This window comes from Moschus berezovskii, chromosome X, assembly GCF_049115385.1.
Source record: "Moschus berezovskii isolate FMDL1 chromosome X, NW_MosBer_1.0, whole genome shotgun sequence".
Classification (NCBI taxonomy): Eukaryota; Metazoa; Chordata; class Mammalia; order Artiodactyla; family Moschidae; genus Moschus; species Moschus berezovskii.
In genome coordinates this window covers 46,288,311-46,310,232 of record NC_142488.1, presented here as the reverse complement: position 1 = coordinate 46,310,232, position 21,922 = coordinate 46,288,311, and the positions used below count along the sequence as shown (strand labels likewise).

General features: G+C 40.9%; 1 protein-coding gene across 2 annotated transcripts in view; it reads left to right on the top strand.

The window, feature by feature from the left end:
- The window catches only part of ZC4H2 (zinc finger C4H2-type containing), a 79,417-nt gene that overhangs the window by 47,449 nt on the left and 10,046 nt on the right, over nt 1–21,922 (top strand). The window contains exons 2-4 of one of the 2 annotated variants that reach the window (XM_055393533.2): nt 7,198–7,369; nt 9,221–9,393; nt 10,213–10,375. In XM_055393533.2, coding sequence (XP_055249508.1) covers nt 7,198–7,369; nt 9,221–9,393; nt 10,213–10,375 — 508 coding nt within the window. The remainder of the gene's footprint in view (nt 1–7,197; nt 7,370–9,220; nt 9,394–10,212; nt 10,376–21,922) is intronic. The other variant, XM_088833911.1, reaches the window with a different exon arrangement.

The following is a 21,922-nucleotide window of genomic DNA, read 5'->3' as shown; positions in this document are numbered from 1 at the left end:
TCACTCTGAATCTCAGTTATCCCTTTTGTAAACTGAGGTAAGGATAAGTGAAATTTAGACTGCTCTATGTATCATCTCAGTTCAGTTCAGTCGCTCAGTCATGTCCAATACTTTATGACCCAATGGACTATAGCACACCAGGCTTCCCTGTCCATCACGAGCTCCTGGAGTTTGCTCAAACATGTTTCTTGAGTCAGTGATGACATCCAACCCTCTCATCTTCTGTGGATCCCTTTTCCTCCTGCCTTCAATCTTTCCCAGCATCAGGAGCTTTTCCATGAGTCAATTCTTCGTATCAGGTGGCCAAAATATTGTAGTTTCAGCTTCCGTTCATCCAATGAACATTCAAGATTGATTTCATGACTTTAGGGGAAACGCTTTCAATTTTTCGCCATTGAGGATAATGTTTGCTGTGGATTTGTCATATATAGCTTTTATTATGTTGAAGAATGTTCCTTCTATTCCCACCTTCTGGAGGGCTTTTATCATAAATGGATGTTGAATTTTGTCAAAGGCTTTCTCTGCATTTATTGAGATAATCATACAGTTTTTATTTTTCAGTTTGTTAATGTGGTTATTACATTGATTGATTTGTGGATATTGAATAATCCTTGCACATGTACACATGGAACAGATTCATGTCAATGTATGACAAAACCAATACATTGTAAAGTAATAAGCCAATAATGTAAAGTAATTAGCCTCCAATTAAAATGAATAATTAATTAAAAAATAAAGCATCCAAAAAAAAAAGATTGATTTCCTTTAGGATTGACTGGTTTGATCTCCTTGAAGTCCAAGGGACTTTCAAGAGTCTTCTACAATATTACAGTTCAAAAGCATCAATTCTTTGGCATTCAGCTTACTTTATGGACTAACTCTCACATCCATACGTGACTACTGGAAAAACCATAGCTTTGACTAGATGGACCTTTGTTGACAAAGTAATGTCTCTGCATTTTAATATGCAATCTAGGTTTGTCATAGCTTTTCTTCTGAGGAGCAAGCACCTTTTAATCTCATGGCTGCAGTCACCATCTACAGTGATTTTGGAACCCAAAGAAATAAAGTCTGTCACTGTTTCCATTGTTTCCCAATATATTGCCATGAAGTGTTGGGACCAGATGCCATGATCTTCATGTTTTGAATGTTGAGTTTTAAGCCAGCTTTCTCATTCTCCCCTTTCACTTTCATCAAGAGGCTCTTTAGTTCCTTTTTGCTTTCTGACAAAAGGGTGGAGTCAACTGCATATCTGAGGTTATTGATATTTCTCCCAGCAATCTTGATTCCAGCTTGTGCTTCCTCAGTCTGGCATTTTGCATGATGTACTATGGTTTCTCCCATGGTCATGTATGGATGTGAGAGTTGGACTGTGAAGAAAGCTGATCGCCGAAGAATTGATGCTTTTGAACTGTGGTGTTGGAGAAGACTCTTGAGAGTCCCTTGGACTGCCAGGAGATCCAACCAGTCCATTCTAAAGGAGATTAATCCTGGATGTTCATTGGAAGGACTGATGCTAAAGCTGAAACTGCAATACTTTGGCCACCTCATGCGACGAGTTGACTCACTGGAAAAGACTCTGATGCTGGGAAATGTTGGGGGTGGGAGGAGGAGGGGACGACCGAGAATGAGATGGCTGGATGGCATCACTGACTCTGTGGACATGAGTTTTGGTGAACTCCAGGAGTTGGTGATGTACAGGGAGGCCTGGCGTGCTGTGATTCATGGGGTCGCGGAGAGTCAGACACGACAGGGCGACTGAACTGAACTGAACTCTGTATATAACTTAAATAAGCAGAGTGACAATATACAGCCTTGACGTACTCCTTTCCCAATTTGGAAGCAGTCCGTTGCTGCATATCTGGTTCTAACTGTTGCTTCTTGACCTGCGTACAGGTTTCTCAAGAGACAAGAAAGGTGGTCTGGTATTTCCATCTCTTAAAGAATATTCCAGTTTGTTGGGATCCACATAGTCAAAGGCTTTAGCATAGTCAATGAAGCAAAAGTAAATTGTTGTTTTTTTTTTTCCGGAATTCTGTTGCATTTTCTATGATCCAATGGATATTGGCTATTTGATCTCTGGTTCCTCTGCCTTTTATAAATCTGGCTTGTACATCTGGAAATACTCCATTCATATACTGTTGAAGCCTTGCTTGGAGAAGTTTGAGCATTACTTTTCTAGCATGTGAGATGATTGCAATTGTGCAGTATTTTGAACATTCTTTGGAATTGGAATGAAAACTGGCCTTTTACAGTCCTGTGGAAATTGCTGAGTTTTCCAAATTTGTTGGCATGTCGAGTACAGCACTTTCTCAGCATCCTCTTTCAGGATTTGAAATAGCTCAGCTGGAATTCAATCACCTCCACTGCCTTTTATCATAGTGATGCTTCCTAAGGCCCGCTTAACTTCACACTCCAGGAGTCTGGCTCTAGGTGAGTTATCACACCATCGTGGTTATCTGGGTCATTAAGATTTTTTTGTATAGTTTTCTGTGTGTTTTTGCCACCTCTTCTTAATTTGTTCTGCTTCTGATAGGTCCATACCATTTCTGTCCTTTATTATGCCTATCTTTGCATGAAATGTTCCTTTGGTATCTCTAATTTTCTAGAAGAGATCTCTAGTCTTTCCCATTCTGTTGTTTTCCTCTGTTTCTTTGCATTGATCACTGAGGAAGGCTTTCTTATCTCTCCTTGCTATTCTTTGGAACTCTGCATTCAGATGGGTATATCTTTCTTTTTATGCTTTGCCTTTTGCTTCCTTTCTCTCTCTCTCCTTTTTTTTTTTTTTTTTTGACAATTTGTAGGGCCTTCTCAGATAACCATTTTGCCTTTTTGCATTTCTTTTTCTTGGTGATGGTTTTGACAACAGCCTTCTGTAAAGTGTTATGAACCTCCATCCATAGTTCTTCAGTACTCTATCAAATCTTATCCCTGGAATCTATGTGTCACTTCCACTGTATAATCATAAGGGATTTGATTTAGGTCATTCCTAAATGGTGTAGTGGTTTTCCCTACTTTCTTCAATTTAATTCTGAATTTTGCAATAAGGAATTCATGATCTGAGTCATAGCTAGCACCTGGTCTTGTTTTTGCTGACTGTATAGAGTTTCTCCATCTTTGGATGCAAAGAACATAATCAATCTGATTTGGGTGTTGACCATCTGGTGATGTCCACGTGTGGAGTCATCTCTTGTATTGTTGGAAGAGGGTGTTTGCTATGACCAGTGTGTTCTCTTGTCCAAACTCTGTTAGCCTCTGTCCTGCTTCATTTTGTACTCCAAGGCCAAACTGCCTTTGATTGAGTCTCTCCTGTAGAGGCACGGATCAGCAGTGGCCACCATGGGGACAGGGGCTCTGGCTGTAGCAAACCTAGGAGGTGCTGCGTGTGGCCTAATTCTTCTTGAAGGAGGTTACCTTTAGTCACATCTTACAGCCACCAAGCAGATGGCCCAAAAACTGGAGAAAAAATATGTTGAAGAAGTTCTCACACTGTTGCAAAAGTTGTAGGGTCCACAATAGATTCTCCAACCTGAATTTCCGGCAAAGGGACTGAGACTCTAGGGAGCCCTGAGTAATCTAGAGGAAGAGAATAGAAGTCTAGATGTGAGGGGCTCCAAATAGTGGATTAATCGACCAGTAAAAACCATTATCATCCCTCTGTAAGGCAGTTGAGCAGAGATCACAAGAAAACTCAATATGTTTATTATGCCCTTTAGCCTGGTAACTCCCGTCAGGCCGTGTGGAGTAGTGGGTGGTGTTAGAGAGTCCTGAGTTCAAACACCAACATCCCATTTACTAGCTCTCTTGTCTTGGGCAACTTACCATCCTGTACCCCCAATTCCTTGTTTACAAATGGGATAATAATACCCATCCTTTTAACCTTTCCAAAGGAAAGTTATGACCAAATTAGATAACATATTAAAAAGCAGAGGCATTACTTTGCCAACAAAGGTCCGTCTAGTCAAGGCAATGGTTTTTCCAGTGGTCATGTATGGATGTGAGAGTTGGACTGTGAAGAAAGCTGATCGCCAAAGAATTGAGGCTTTTGAACTGTGGTGTTGGAGAAGACTCTTGAGAGTCCCTTGGACTGGAAGGAGATCCAACCAGTCCATTCTAAAGGAGATCAATCCTGGGTGTTCGTTGGAAGGACTGATGCTAAAGCTGAAACTGCAATACTTTGGCCACCTCATGCGACGAGTTGACTCACTGGAAAAGACTCTGATGCTGGGAGGGATTGGGGGCGGGAGGAGAAGGGGACGACAGAGAATGAGATGGCTGGATGGCATCACAGGCTCGATGGACATGAGTTTGAGTGAACTCCAGGAGTTGGTGATGGACAGGGAGGCCTGGCGTGCTGTGATTCATGGGGTTGCAAAGAGTCGGTCACGACTGAGCGACTGAACTGAACTGGATTGACTGAGGCGCATGAGAAAGCCAGCTAGAGAGGTAGAATAAAGGAGATACCTAATCTGAGTAATAGATAATGGTTAGACGAATCTGAGAACCAGAAAGTAGAGAGCAAGTTGGAGGACAACAGTGTGCCCTAGAGTGACTTTCTTCCAAAATTTTAAGGCTCTTTCACTTAGGCAGGCTTCAGTGGTCCCAAAGAGCCTTGAAACTGTACTCTTGCCAATTTTGTTTAGTCAGATGCATGTGTATTTTGAAATTGCATCTTAGTGTTTATACCTTTTTTAAATTTTTTTACTGAGTATCTTCAACATTTTCTGTGTCACAAGTCTCCATAATGATTCCTTTTAGTATCTGTCGAACAGTCCAGTTTCACTTGTAGACCAGAAAACATACCCATATGTATTAGCATTTTGCTTCCTTAACTTATTTCCTTAGAATAAAGTGGGATTACTGAGCATGATGGTATGCAACTATGAATTAACAACCAGAAATAGGCTTTATTTTTCTAGGGAAAGAAATGAACTGCTGTTCTTCCCACCCCCTGCCTCTTCTGGAACTGATGAGGAGACGCTATAGAGTTGTGTGCTCCAATATCAGAGCCATTATTCCCACGTGACTGTTAAAACTTAAGTTTAATCGATTAATTAAAGTTAAACAAAATTTAATTCCTCACTTGCATTAGCCACACTTTGAATACTCAGTAGCTACATGAAACAGAAGACATTAAGAAGACATGGCAAGAATACACAGGAGAATGATATAAAAAAGATCTTAATGACCCAGATAACTATGATGGTGTGTTTACTTACCTAGAGCCAGACAACTTGGAGTGTGAAGTCAAGTGGGCCTTAGGAAGCATTACTACAAAAAAAGCTAGTGGAAATTATGGAATTCCAGCTGAGCTATTTCAAATCCTAAAAGGTGATGCTGAGAAAGTGCTGCACTCAATATGCCAGCAAATTTGGAAAACTCAGCAGTGACCACACTACTGGAAAAGGTCAGTTTTCATTCTAATCCCAAAGAAAGGTAATGCCAAAGAATGTTCAAACTACTGCACAATTGCACTCATTTCACATGCCAGCAAGGCAGTGTTCAAAATCCTTCAAGCCAGACTTCAACAGTATGTCAACCAAGAATTTCCAGATGTATAAGCTGAATTTAGAAAAGGCAGAGGAACCAGAGATCAACTTACCAACATCTGATGGGCCATAGAAAAAGCAAGAGAATTCCAGAAAAAAAAGCATCTACATTTGCTTCATTGACTACGCTAAAGCCTTTGACCATGTAGATCACACGAAACTGTGGAAAATCCTTAAAGGGATGGGAATACCAGGCCACCTTACCTGCCTCCTGATAAAACTGTGTGAGGAGAAGAGACAGCATTTAGAACTGGACATGGAACAATGGACTGGTTCCTGATTGGGAAAGGAGTAGGTCAAGGCTATATGTTGTCACCCTGCTTATTTAACTTACTTACATGCAGAGTATGTCATGGGAGATGCCAGAATGGATGAAGCTCAAGCTGGAGTCAAGATTGCCAGGAAAAATACCAACAACCTCAGATATGCAGATGACACCATCCTAATGGCAGAAAGCAAAGAAGAACTAAAGAGCCTCTTGATGAAAGTGAAAGAGGAAAATGAAAAAGCTGGCTAAAATCTCAACATTCATAAGACTATGATTATGGCATCTGCCACTTCATGGAATATAGAAGGGGGAAAAGTGGAAGCAGTGGCAGGTTTTATTTACTTGGGCTCCAAAATCACTGTAGATGGTGACTGAAATTAAATGACACTTGCCTTTTAGAAGGAAAGCTATGCCAAACCTTGTCAGTGTATTAAAAAGCAGACATTACTTTGCCAACAAATATCCGTATAGTCAAAGCTATGGTTTTCCAGTAGTCATGTATGGATGTGAGAGTTGGACTGTGAAGAAAGCTGATCGCCGAAGAATTGATGCTTTTGAACTGTGGTGCTGGAGAAGACTCTTGAGAGTCCCTTTGACTGCAAGGAGATCAAACCAGTCAATCCTAAAGGAAATCAACCTTGAATATTCATTGCAAGGACTGATGGTGAAGCTGAAGCTCCAATACTTTGGCCACATAATGCGATTTTACTCATTGGAAAAGACCCTGATGCTGGTAAAGATTGAAGGCAGGAGGAGAAGGGGACGACAGAGGATGAGATGGTTGGGTGGCATCACCGATTCAATAGACATGAGTTTGAGCAATCTCCAGGAAATCGTGAAGGAGATGGAAACCTGTCATGCTGCAGTCCATGGGGTCATAAGGTGTCAGACCTGGCTGAGGGACTGAACAATAACAAAGCTACATGTGCCTGGTGGCTACTGTATTATAAAGCATAGTTACAGAAGATTTCCTTCATTGTAGAAAATGTATTGGGTAATGCTTATCTAGAGTTGTTTTTTTTTTTTTTTTTCTGGATGTTGCTGTATGAGACTTTCCTGTTCATTGGGACTGTTTAGCATTTCTGTCTCATGTCCCCTAAATGCTCTCCCTTCAATCAATCTAACAGCTAAACCTGCCTCACATTTGCAAATTCTCCATCAGGGAACTCAATTACCCATTTTTGAGACTCACTGAGCTTTTATGTTAGAAGAATCCCCTACCTTTGTGGGGTTATCTTCAGGTTGCTTCTGCCTAAAGAGAGGGAAACTTAGAAAGATGACTTAACAAGATAGCCCTGGCTCAGGGCCTAACTCTGTACTCCATTCCCCCCTTTCCTTCCTCCTCCTGCTGATCTCTTTCCTCCATTTGCGGGACTGCAGGAACAAGACCCTGCAGATGGAAAAGATCAAAACCCGTTTGAAGGCTGAGTTTGAGGCCCTTGAATCAGAGGAGAGGCACCTGAAGGAATACAAGCAGGAGATGGACCTCCTGCTACAGGAGAAGATGGCCCATGTGGAGGAACTCCGACTCATCCACGCTGATATCAATGTGGTATGTGACTGGCTGCCTGAAGCCTATTTCTGGGCACTTTGAGGAAGAATAGGCTGTAGTGAGTGCTGTGACCTCTCCTCAAGATGTGACTGTGGCCAACTTAGAAGAGTAGACATTAGGCTGTGGTGAAATGGAAGAATCTAGGAGTTGTGAGATCCAGCCCTGGTTGTGTCTCTGACTGGACAAGTTCCTTCTCTCTGGGCCTCATTTTCCCTCTCTGTGTCATGAGAGGGATTCAGTCACTTCTGAGGTCTTATTCAGCCCTGACGTGCTCTGATTCTGGGAGTCTGGGAGATGAGAGCTAGCCTTGGGGAAAAGCAGAGCAGGCAGATGCCTCTGGTGGTGGGGTTGGAGGGGGGGGGGGACTGAGCAGGCAGATGCCTCTGGGCTCTAACTTAAATTTAGGGCTCCAAAGCTTTCAACTATCCAAACGAATCATCTTTGTCAGCCTACCAAGCTGGAGCTCCCTCATTTGAGTCTCTCTTTTGGAGACTCTTAGAATGTGAGGAATGAACTGCCAGCTAAGGTGATAGGTTTCCCACTCTTTAGAGTTATTAAAGCACAGTGTGGATGATCACCTGTTTGGGCAATGGTATTGGTGATTCCTTCACCAGGAGGGAGATTGCAGGTGCTGATCTGCAAGGCTCTTTCCAACCCTTAGAGCCTATGATAATGAGAAATAGTTCTGTTTTGTTTTTAAATTACATTTGAAGGAACTAAGTTTCCATTCTTGGGAAACTCTTTTATCTGGCAATATTTATTTCCTGATATTGCCAGGCGTAGGATCTTAAAGGGAATATGAATGCAATTTGGATAATAGTTACTTGAGATTTCTGTGTCACGAGATCACAGGATATGAGGGGCTTATTGAGAGTTGGTAGTTCTGCTACCAGCTAACCAAGGATAGAGAAAAAACAAGATATGGGTCACAAAGGGGCTGATAATCGGACCAGTGGATCTCAAACTTGAACATGCCTCATAAGTCACCTAGAGGTCCTATTAAAACACAGGTTGTTTGACTCCACCCCAGAATCTCTGATTGCTTATATCTGGAGTGGTACCTGAGAACTTGCATTCCTAATGAGTTCCCAGCTGATGCTGCTTATCTGTTAACTGAATTTCGGGAAACACTAATCTAGGAGAAGAGCCACTGGCCTGGGAGAGAGAAGCCCTGAGGCTATTTCTAGACTTTGCTCCTGAGAAGCATTTCTCTGAGGAACTTCCTTCTTCTCTCTGAGTCTCAATTCTTTGACCTGTAAAATGGTGGTGGTGTGTGTACTACATGAGTTCTAAGGACCATTCCACCTTTAAGGTTCTATATTTGAATAATAATTACCATTTATTGAGCCTTTGGGGGCTTTCCTGGTGGCTCAGCAGTAAAGAATCTGCCTGCCAATGCAGGAGGTGCGGGTATGATCCCTGGGTCAGGAAGATCCTCTGGAGCAGGAAATGGCAACCCACTCCAGTATTTTTGCTGGGAAATCCCATGGACAGAGGAGCCTGGTGCGCTACAGTCCATATGGTAGCAAAGAGTTGGACACGACGTAGCAACTAAACACCAACAAAAAAAAACTGAGCCTTTACTCTGTGATAGCCCCTATACTGAGAGCTTATAACAGTTCAATCATTGAATCTTCACCAAGATTATATGAGGTAGGTACTATTATTATCACCATTACATAGATGAAGAAACTGAAGCTTGACAAGAGTCACAAAAGAATACGTAGTGGGTTGAGGAGTTGATCATAGATTGGTCTGGCTCTGGAGCCTGTGCTTTTAAACACTCAGCTGTAAAGCCTCACTGCGAATCTTGGAGTTTTTTCTGTGTGCCTACCTCACTCTGTGTTCCAGATGGAAAACACTATCAAACAGTCTGAGAATGACCTAAACAAGCTGCTAGAGTCTACCCGGCGGTTACATGATGAGTATAAGCCACTGAAGGAACATGTGGATGCCCTGCGCATGACTCTGGGCCTACAGAGACTCCCTGACCTATGTGAAGAGGAGGAGAAGCTCTCCTTGGAGTAAGCTGCCTGCCTCCTGTCCCTGCAACACACACGCACATGTGCACACACAAACATGTATGTATATATACACACATAAAACCTGTCATAGCCCCAGGCCAGTCAGTGGCTGACTTACTGCATTACCTTGGGTAAGTCTCTGTGTTGGACTGTCAGATGATTAGACTAGAATTACTAAATGGCTTTCAAAGTTCTTTGTGCAGTTTTAAGAATATAGGACTATGTCTAGAACTTTATGTATCTCTGTGTCTGTGGCTCTTAAGGTCTAGAAGTCAAGTCAAGGTCTAGAAGAGGTGTCCAGAAACCTTTGAAAATACAGAAGGGTGGGCTTTCATGGCCTCCAGGGACTAGCTTAGAACTTTATCTTAAGATTCAGAGTTAAGAATTAGGCTTACTTTAAAGAGACACAGAGTTCAGTTCAGTAGAAGAAAACAAACTTCCTTATGGTAGAGCAGATTGCCTGTGGAAGTGATGAGCTCCTTATTTCTACAGGTATGTCACCAGAGGCCTGAGGACACTTAATAGTGCTGCAGAGGAACTTGGGATGGAGGGTAGGCAAATGCCCTTTGAGAACTTAGATAGCCCTGTGATTTCTTGATTTTCCTGCATCTGTCAGAGCCAAGGAGCAGGAAGATTACCTTTCCCAAGAGACAGAGGGCCTAGTATGCATGGAGAAGAACCTTGTGCTGGAGAGGGTGCAGGAACTTTCTACAGTGAGCCACAGCCCAACCCTCTTGATTCTGTAGCATGGAGTCCTTAAGAGGGATAAGATTATCCTTGCTTTCAGAATGATCCAGCTAGTGTCTCTTTTCTCCAAAGTTACTTTGAGAAACAGAAAGCGGAGTGGCAGACAGAGCCTCAGGAGCCCCCGATCCCTGAATCCTTGGCCGCCGCAGCCGCTGCAGCCCAACAACTCCAAGTGGCTAGGAAGCAGGACACTCGACAGACAGCCACCTTCAGGCAGCAGCCTCCACCTATGAAGGTGAGTGAGCCGTGTATTGACTGTGGAGGAAGCAAGCTATCCTCAAGCAGCCCCACAGAAAGTTGGGTCTGGGGCTTTGGTCTTATTCGGGGTCTTCCTAAAACAGCTTTTGTTTGGGACACAGAAGAAAGGGTCGTGTGTGCTAGAGGAGACCCATTGGTCTTGCCTTGTATTCCCAGAAGAGTTAGAATTCAGGAATGTCAGTGGGCTCTGCTAAAGTATAATTTTCAAAAGGCTAGAAACATGACTCAGAAAATATATAGTGAGTGCATATCATTAATGAGGGAACAAAGAGCATTACAAATCTGGTTCCAGAAGCATTAGAGGAACAGATAATTATATAGTCAGGAAAGGAAAGGAATGTGGAAATAAGTTTGCAGTGTTAAATCCAGAAATGGTTAGTGTCCTATAGAACAATAAAACTATAATCTTTGTGATTATCTTTTCTTTGGAACACATATAATTTACATCTATACTGGGCAAAATCATTTGTGCCTTGTCAACATTACGTCAAAGAATCTGGACCCTGATCAATAGTAAATAGTCAAATAGTATAGTATGTAATGGAACAGTATTTATACTCAATGGAACAGAATAGAGAGCCCAGAAGTAAACCCACATACCTATGTTCAATGTCTTCAACAAGGAGGCAAGACTACACACTGGAGAAAAGACAGTCTCTTCAGCAAGTGGTGCTGGGAAAGCTGGACAGCAACATGTAAAAGAATGAAATTAGAGCACTCCCTCACACCACACACAAAAGTAAACTCAAAATGGCTTAAGGACTTAGATATGAGGCATGATACCATACAACTCCTAGATGAGAAGATAGGCAAAAAATTATTTGACATAAGTCATATCATTGTTTTCTTAGGTCAGTCTCCCAAGGCAATAGAAGTAAAAGCAAAAATAAATGGGACCTAATCAGACTTATAAGCTTTTGTACCACAAAGGAAACCACAAACAAAAATGAAAAGGCAAAATATGAACTGGAAGGAAATATCTGCAAGTGATGGGACAAACAAAGGCTTAATACTCAAAATATAAAAATAGCTCATACAATCAATAACAAAACAACAAGCAATCCCATCAAATAATGGGCAGAAGACCTCAGTAGACATTTCTCCAAAGAAAATATACAGATGGCCAATAGGCACATGGAAAGATGCTCAACATCGCTATTTATTAGAGAAATGCAAGTAAAAACTACAATGAGGCATCACCACAAACTGTCCAGAATGGCCATCATTAAATATTCTACAAGAGTTCTGCTGACCACTGCCAAGGACCGACCATCTAATTATCTGTTGCAATCCAAGGAGGCCTGTCCACGTGGCAGGCAATACCGAGGTTCCTCTGAGTCAGAGATCTCCATTATGTTCTTGCGCACTGGCTTTTGGAACTCAAGTAAAGGTCCTTTCATTTTGGGTGAAATTCCTCTTGGTAGATTGCACCTAGGCTGGTCTTTGGAGAGAGATCAAGCCCTGAGTTTTTGGAGTGGGAGCACTGACTCCAAGACCCTAGACTACAAGAGAAATAAAACAAGGGAGTATCAAATAGTGAGAACTCACACAAAGGAAACCAGTTGAATACAAAACCAAGCATCACCCAACCAGCTGTAGCACCCTGTGCAGGATGCCTCATCTAAATAACAAACTAAACAAAAATACAAACCCAGTCATCAGCAGACAGGATTACCGCCTCACTCAGCCTTGTCCATCGCAGGAAAAAAATACAACCAAGCAAAAATTCAGCACCAATATCACCCTATATGAAGCTTACACAAACCACTGGACCAACCTTAGGAGGAAAGAAACAAAAAGAAAGAAAGAATTCAACCTCAAAGCCTGGGAAAAGGAGACCTCAAACACAATAAGTTAAAAATAATAATAATAATGGAAAGGCAGAGAAATACTAACAAATGAAGGAACAAACTAGAAACACAGAAGTCCAAGTAAATGAAGAGGAAATAGGCAAACTACCTGAAAAATAATTCAGAGTAATGGATTGGGGGCAGGAGGAGAAGGGGACGACAGAGAATGAGATGGCTGGATGGCATCACCGACTCGATGGTGATGAGTTCACCATCGATGAGTGAACTCCAGGAGTCGGTGATGGACAGGGAGGCCTGGCGTGCTGTGATTCATGGGGTCACAAAGAGTCGGACACGACTGAGTGACTGAACTGAACTGAACTGAAAGATGATCAAAAACCTTGAAAACAGAATGGAGAAAATGCAAGAATCAATTAATAAAGACCTAGAAGAATTAAGGAATAAACACACAGAAACAAACAATACTACTACTGAAATTAAAAATGGAAGGAATCAATAGCAGAATAGCTGAAGCAGAAGAATGAAATCGGTGAGCTGGAAAACAAAATGGTGGAAATAACTTCTAAAAAGCAGAATAAAGTAAAAAGAATGAAAAGAACTGACAATAGTCTCAGAGATTTCTGGGACAATAACAAATGCACCAACATTCGAATTATAGGGATCCCAGAAGAAGAAAGGGTATGAGAAAAGCTTTGAAGAGATTATAGTTGAAAATTTCCCCAACATAGAAAATAGTCAATCAAGTCCAAGAGACACAAAAAGTCCCATACAGGATAAACCCGAGGAGAAACATGCCAAGACACATACTAATCAAACTGACAAAGACACACAGAAATAATATTAAATGCAGCCAGGGAGAAGCAGCAAGTAACATACAAGGGAAACCCCATATGCTTAACAGCTGGTCTTTCAAGAGAAACTCTGCAGCCCAGAAGGGAATGGCAGGATATATTTAAAGTATTGAAAGGGAAAAATCTACAGCCAAGATTATAGTACCTGGCAAGGATCTCATTCAAAATTGATGGAGAGGCTACAGGCTACAGCACTGGTGGGCGTGTCTGGGAAAAGCTGATCTTCTCCCTCCCAAGCAGATGAGACACCAGGGAAGCCCAAGAATTGGAGTGATTAGCCTATCCCTTTTCCAGCAGATCTTCCTGACCAAGGAATCGAACCAGGGTCTCTGGTATTGCAGGTGGATTCTTTTCCAGCTGAGGCTGCAAGGAAGCCCCAAAGGTTGGATTATATAGTCTCTATTGCTCCATTTTCAAGTTCACTAATCTTCCCTTTGTCATCACCTTTGTGCTATGGATCCCATCCAGGGGCAGTCCTAAGATGGCAGAGGAATAGGATTGGGAGATCACTTTCTCCCCCACAAAATCATCAAAAGATCATATGAACCCTGAGCAAATTCCACAAAACCACTTCTGAACGCTGGCATAGGAAAACAGGCACAAAGAAGGGCAGCCCATTCTCTTTGAGAGGAGATGTTTTATCATCGGTACTGTATGGATGCAGAACTCTAGAGGCGACTATAAGAATAAGACTGAAAGCCAGAGGCAGGAGGCTTAAATACAAAACTTGACAACACCAGAAAACTCCTTATTCCAGGGAATATTAATCAACAAGAGCTCATCCAAAAGCCTCATACTTACACTGGAACCAAGCTACACCCAATAGCCAACAAGTTTCAGAGCAAGACATACCAAGCTAATTTGCCTCAGCATTAAAATACAGACAGCCAAAAGTCACACCAAACTCATAGACACATCAAAACTCACTACTGGACACTTCATTGCACTTCAGAGAGAAGAGATTCAGCTCCACCCACCAGAACACCAATCCAGGCTCCCCTAACCAGGAAACCTTGGCAAGATACTCATCAAACCCCACTCACAAGGGAGTAACCTCCACAATAAAGAGGAACCACATACTTCCAGCATACAGAAAGGCCACCCCAAACACAGTAATCTAAACAAGATGAAAAGACAGAGAAATATTCAGCAGGTAAAGGAACATGACAAATGTCCAACAAACCAAACCAAAGAGGAGATAGGGAGTCTACTTGAAAAAGAATTCTCAATAATGATAGGAAAATGATCAAAAATCTTCAAAATGAAATGGAGTTACAGATAAATAGTCTGGAAACAAGGATTTAGAAGATGCAAATGTCTAATAAGGACCTAGAAGAACTAAAAAAGTCAATAGAAAGAAAGTGAAAGTGAAGTCGCTCAGTCGTGTCCGACTCTTTGTGATCCCATGGACTGTAGGCCGCCAGGCTCCTCTGTCCATGGGATTCTCCAGGCAATAATATTGGAGTGGGTTGCCGTAATAATGCAATAACTGACATCAAAAGCACTCTGGAGGGAAAGAACAGTAGAATAAATGAAGCAGAAGATAGGATAAGTAAGGTGGAAGATAGAATGGTGGAAATAAATGAAGCAGAGAGGAAAAAAGAAAAAAAGAATTAAAAGAAATGAAGACAACCTCAGAGATTTCTGGGACAATCTTAAATGTCCCAAAATTTGAATCATAGGAGTCCCAGAAGAAGACAAAAAGAAAGGCCATGAGAAAATACTTGAGGACATAATAGTTGAAAACTTCCCTAAAATGGGGAAGCAAGAAGACACTGAAGCCCAAGAAACACAGAGAGTCCAAAACAGGATATACCCAAGGTGTAACACCCAAAGACACTTATTAATAAAATTTTAAAAGATGAAACACAAACAGCAACAATTAAAAGCAGCAAGGGAAAAGCAACAAATAACACACCAGGGGATTCCCATAAGGATAATAGCTGATCTTCAATAGAAACTCTTCAGCCTTGAAGGGAATGACAGGACATACTTAAAGTGATGAAAGAGAAAAACCTACAACCCAGATTACTGTACCCAGTAAGGATCTCATTCAAATATGAAGGAGAAATCAAAAGATTTACAGACAAGCAAAAGCTGAGAGAATTCAGCACCACCAAACCAGCTCTTCAACAAATGCTAAAGGATCTTCTCTAGAAAGGAAACACAGGAAAGGTGTATAAACTCGAACCCAAAATAACAAAGTAAATGGCAACGGGATCATCAGTCAGTTCAGTTCAGTCGCTCAGTCGTGTCCGACTCTTTGCGACCCCATGAATCACAGCACGCCAGGCCTCCCTGTCCATCACCAACTCCCGGAGTTCACTCAAACTCATGTCCATCGAGCTGGTGATGTCATCCAGCCATTTCTTTCTCTGTCGTCCCCTTCTTCTCCCGCCCCCAATCCTTCCCAACATCAGAGTCTTTTCCAGTGAGTCAACTCGTCGCATGAGGTGGCCAAAGTATTGGAGTTTCAGCTTTAGCATCAGTCCTTCCAATGAACACCCAGGACTGATCTCCTTTAGAAAGGACTGGTTGGATCTCCATGCAGTCCAAGGGACTCTCAAGAGTCTTCTCCAGCACCGCAGTTCAAAAGCATCAATTCTTCGGCGATCAGCTTTCTTCACGGTCCAACTCTCACATCCATACATGACCACGGGAAAAACCATAGCCTTGACTAGACGGACCTTGGTTGGCAAAGTAATGTCTCTGCTTTTTAATATGCTATCTGGGTTGGTCATAACTTTCCTTCCAAGGAGTAGGCATCTTTTAATTTCATGGCTGCAATCAGCATATGCAGTGATTTTGTAGCCCCCCAAAATAAAGTCTGACACTGTTTCCACTGTTTCCCCATCTATTTCCCAGGAAGTAATGGGACCAGATGCCGCGATCTTTGTTTTCTGAATGTTGAGCTTCAAGCCAACCTTTTCATACTTATCAATAATTACCTTAAACGTAAATGGGTTCAATGCCCCAACCAAAAGACAAAGACTGGCTGAATGGATACAAAAACAAGACCCCTATATATGCTGTCTACAAGAGACTGACCTCAAACCTAGAGACACATACAGACTGAAAGTGAAGGGCTGGGAAAAGATGTTTCACACAAATGGAGACCAAAGTGAAGCAGGAGTAGCAATACTCATATCAGATAAAATAGATTTTGAAATAAAGGCCATGAAAAGAGACAAAGAAGGACACTACATAATGATCAAAGGATTACTCTAAGAAGAAGATATAACAATTATGAATATATATGCACCCAACATAGGAGCACTGCAGTAGGTAAGGCAAATGCTAAAAAGTATGAAACCGGAAATTAACAGTAACACAATAGTAGTGGAAGACTACCATACCCCACTCACACGTACAGATAGATCAACTAAAAAGAAAATCAGCAAGGAAACACAAACTTTAAATGATACAATGAGCCATTTCGACCTATTTGATATCTATAGGAAATTTCACACCAAAACAACAGGTTTCACCTTTTTCTCAAGTACACAAGGAGCATTCTCCAGGATAATGTTCTGGGCCAAGAACATTCTTCAGGATAATGTTATGGCCCAGGATTGGGCCATAAACCTAGTCTTCGTAAATTTTAAAAAACTGAAAACATTTCCAGCCTCTTTTCTGATCACAATGTGATAAGATTAGATGTCAACTACAGGGGGAAAAAAACTATTTAAAATACAATCATATGGAGGCTAAACAACATGCTTCTGAATAACCAACAAATCACAGAAGAAATAAAAAAAGAAATCAAAATATGTATAGAAAAGAATGAAAATGAAAACACGACAATCCAAAACCTATGGTATTCAGTAAAAGCTGAAACTCCAATACTTTGGCCACCTCATGTGAAGAGTTGACTCACTGGAAAAGACTCTGATGCTGGGAGGGATTGGGGGTGGGAGGAGAAGGGGACGACAGAGAATGAGATGGCTGGATTGCATCACAGGCTCGATGGACATGAGTTTGAGTGAACTTCGGAAGTTGGTGATGGACAGGGAGGCCTGGTGTGCTGTGATTCATGGGGTCGCAAAGGGTCGGACACGACTAAGCGAGTGAACTGAACTGAACTGAACTGAACTGAAAAGCAGTGCTAAGGGGAAGATTCATAGCAATACAAGCTTACCTCAAGAAACACGATAAAAAATCATATAAATAACCTAACTCTACACCTAAATCAACTAGAAAAAGAAGAAATAAAGAACCCCAGGGTTAGTAGAAGGAAAGAAATAATAAAACTTAGGGCAGAAGTAAATGAAAAAGAAAAAAAGGAGACCATAGCAAAAATCAACAAAGCTAAAAGCTGGTTCTTTGAGGAGGTAAATAAAACTGACAAACCATTAGCCAGATTCATCAAGAAAAGAAGGAAGAAGAATCAAAGCAACAAAATTAGAAATAATAATGGAGAAAGCACAACAGACAACATAGAAATGCAGCGGATCATAAGAGACTACTATCAACAACTACATGCCAATAAAATGGGCAACTTGGAAGTAATGGAGAAATTCTTAGAAAAGTATAACTTTCCAAAACTGAACCAGGAAGAAATAGAAAATCTTAGCAGACCCATCACAAGCACGGAAATCAAAACTGTAATCAGAAATCTTCCAACAAACAAAAACCCAGGACCAGACGGCTTCAAAGCTGAATTGTACCAAAAATTTAGAGAAGAGCTAACACCTATCCTACTCAAACAATTCCAGAATATTGCAGAGGAAGGTAAACTTCCAAACTCATTCTATGAGGCCACCATCACCCTAATACTAAAACCAGACAAAGATTCCACAAAAAAAGAAAACTACAGGCCAATATCACTGATGAACATAGGTGCAAAAATCCTTAACAAAATTCTAGCATTCAGAATCCAACAATATATGAAAAAGATTATGCATCATGACCAAATGGGTTTCATCCCAGGGATGCAAGGATTCTTCAATATTCGCAAATCAATCAGTGTGATACACCACATTAACAAATTGAATGATAAAAATCATATGATTATCTCAATAGATGCAGAGAAAGCCTTTGGCAAAATTTAATATCCATTTATGATAAAAAGAAAAAACCCTCCAGAAAGCAGGCATAGAAGGAACATACCTGAACATAATAAAAGCCATATATGATAAACCCACAGCAAACATCCTCAATGGTGAAAGGTTAAAAGCATTTCCCCTAAAGTCAGGAACAAGAGAAGGATGCCCACCCTCAGCATTCAGTTCAGTTCAGTTCAGTCGCTCAGTCATGTCCGACTCTCCGCGACCCCATGAATCACAGCACGCCAGGCCTCCCTATCCATCACCAACTCCCAGAGGTCACTCAAACTCATGTCCACAGAGTCGGTGATGCCATCCAGCCATCTCATTCTCGGTCGTCCCCTTCTCCTCCCGCCCCCAACATTTCCCAGCATTATTCAACATAGTTTTTGGAAGTTTTAGTCACAGCAATCAGAGAAGAAAAAGAAATAAAAGGAATCCAAATTGGAAAAGAAGTAAAACTCTCTGTTTGCAGATGACATGATCCTCTATATAGAAACCCCTAAAGACTCCACCAGAGAATTACTAGAGCTACTCAATGAATATAGTAAAGGTGCAGGATATAAAATTGACACACAGAAATCCCTTGCATTCCTATATACTAACAATGAGATAACAGAAAGAGAAATTAATGAAACAATTCCATTCACCATTGCAACGAAAAGAATAAAATACCTAGGAATAAATCTATCTAAAGAAACAAAAGACCTATATGTAGAAAACTATAAAACACTGCGAAATAAATCAAAGAGAACACAAGTAGACGGAGAAATACACCATGTTCATGGATTGAGAGAATCAATATAGTGAAAATGAGTATATTACACAAAGCAGTCTATACATTCAGTGGAATCTCTGTCAATCTACGAACAATATTTTTCAGAGAACTAGAACAAACAATTTCAAAATTTGTTTGGAAATACAAAAAACTTAAAATATCCAAAGCAATCTTGAGAGAGAAGAATGGAACTGGAGGAATCAACCTGCGTGACTTCAGACTATCCTACAAAGCTACAGTCATCAAGGCAGTATGGTACTGGCACAAAGACAGAAATATAGATCAATGGGACAAAATAGAAAGCCCAGAGATGAATCCACGCACCTATGGACACCTTATCTTTGACAAAGGAGGCAAGAATATACAGTGGAGAAACGACAATCTCTTTAACAAGTGCTGCTGGGAAAAGTGGTCAACCACTTGTAAAATAATGAAACTAGAACACTTTGTAACACCATACACAAAAATAAACTCAAAATGGATTAGAGATCTAAACGTAAGACCAGAAACTATAAATTCCTAGAGAAAATCATAGCAAAACACTCTCTGACATAAACCACAGCAGGATCCTCTATGACCCACCTCCCAGAGTAATGGAAATAAAAGCAAAAATATACAAATGGGACCAAATTAAGCTTATAAGATTTTGCATAACGAAGGAAACTCTAATCAAGGTGAAAAGACAGCCTTCAGAATGGGAGAAAATAATAACAAATGACACAACTGACAGATAATTAATCTCAAAAGTATACAAGCAGCTTATGCAGCTCAATTCCAGAAAAACAAATGACCCAATCAAAAATGGGCCAAAGAACTAAACAGACATTTCTCCAAAGACATACAGATGGCTAACAAACACATGAGAAGATGCTCAACATCACTCATTATTAGAGAAATGCAAATCAAAATCTCAATGAGGTACCATCTCATGCAGGGAAGAATGTATGTATGTATGTATATGAAATCGCTCAGTAGTGTCTGACTCTTTGCAACTGAATTCTGGGATTTTCCAGGCAAGCATACTGGAGTGGGTTGCCACTTCCTTCTACAGGGGATCTTCCCGATCCAGGGATCGAACCTGGGTCTCCTGCATTGTAGGCAGACGCTTTACCATCTGAGCTATGAGGGAGGAATGTCTGCTATCAAAAAAGTCTACAAACAATAAATGCTGGAGAGGATGTGGAGAAAAGGGATCCCTCTTACACTGTTGATGGGAATGCAAACTAGTACAACCACTATGGAGAACAGTGTGGAGATTCCTTAAAAAACTAGAAGTAGAACTGCCATATGACCCAGCAATCCCACTGCTGGGCATACACCCTGGGGAAACGACTTGAAAGAGACACGTGTATCCCAATGTTCATCACAGCACTGTTTTCAACAGTCAGACATGAAAGCAACCTAGATGTCCATCAGCAGACGAATGGATAAGAAAGCTGTGGTGCATATACACAATGAAATATTACTTAGCTATTTAAAAAGAATGCATTTGAATAAGTTCTAATGAGGTGGATGAAACTGGAGCCTATTATACATAGTGAAGTAAGTCAGAAAGAAAAACACCAATAGAGTATATTAATGCATATATATGGAATTTAGAAAGATGGTAACGATGACCCTATATGCGAGACAGCAAAAGAGACTCAGATGTAAAGAACAGTCTTTTGGACTCTGTGGGAGAAGGTGAGGGTGGGATGATTTGAGAGAATAGCACTGAAACATGTATATTATCATATGTGAAAAAGATTGCCAGTCCAGGTTCGATGCATGAGACAAAGTGCTCAGGGTTTGGTGCACTGGGATGACCCTGAGGGATGGGATGGGGAGGGAAGTAGGAGGAAGTTTAGGATGGGGAACACATGTACACCCATGACTGATTCATGTCAGTATGTGGCAAAAACTGCTACAGTATTTTAAAGTAATCACCCTCCAATTAAAATAAATTAATTAACTTTTAAAAATTGGTGGCGAAATTAAAAGGTTTTCAGATAAGTAAAAGTTATGAGAATTCAGTATCACCAAACCAGGTTTACAACAAATGTTAAAGGGAATTATATAACCAAGAAATACATGGGAAGAAGAAACATCTACAAAATCGACCCCAAACAATTAAGAAAATGACAATAGGAACATATATATATCAATAATTACTACAAATGTAAATAGATTAAATGCTTCAACCAAAGACACAGACTGGCTGAATGGATAAAAAAAAACAAGACCAATATATATACTGTCTATAAGAAACCCACTTGAGACCTAAAGACACATATAGAATGAAAGTGAGATGATGGAAAAATATATTTCATGCAAATGGGAAGCGAAACAAAGCTGGAGTAGCAATCCTCATATCAGATAAAATAGACATTAAAATAAAGAAGATTACAAGAATTAATGAAGGACACTACATAATGATCAAGGGATCAATCCAAAAGGAAGACAAAACGAATTGAGAAAGCGATGGCACCCCACTCAAGTACTCTAGCCTGGAAAATCCCATGGATGGAGGAGCCTGCATGGAGGTAGGCTGCAGTTCATGAGGTTGTGAAGAGTTGGACATGACTGAGTGATTTCACTTTCACTTTTCACTTTCATGCATTAGCGAAGGAAATGGCAACGCACTCCAGTGTTCTTGCCTGGAGAATCCCAGGGACAGGGGAGCCTGGTGGGCTGCCGTTAATGGGGTCACACAGTCGGACAAGACTGACGTGACTTAGCAGCAGCAGCAGCAGCAGCATGCATCCAAAATAAGAGCACCTCAATACATAAAAATTTAAACACTAAAAGACATAATAGGAGAAACTGACAGTGACACAATAATAGTAGGAGACTTTAACACCCCATTCACACCAATAGGCAGATCATGAAAACAGAAAACTAATAAGGAAACTCAAGTCTTATATGATACATTAGATGAGATAGATCTCATTGATATCTTCAGGACTTTCCATCCAAATGCAAAAGAATACAACTTCTCAAGTGCACATGGAACATTCCCCAGGATAGACCACATATTGGGTCACAAATCAAGTCTCAGTA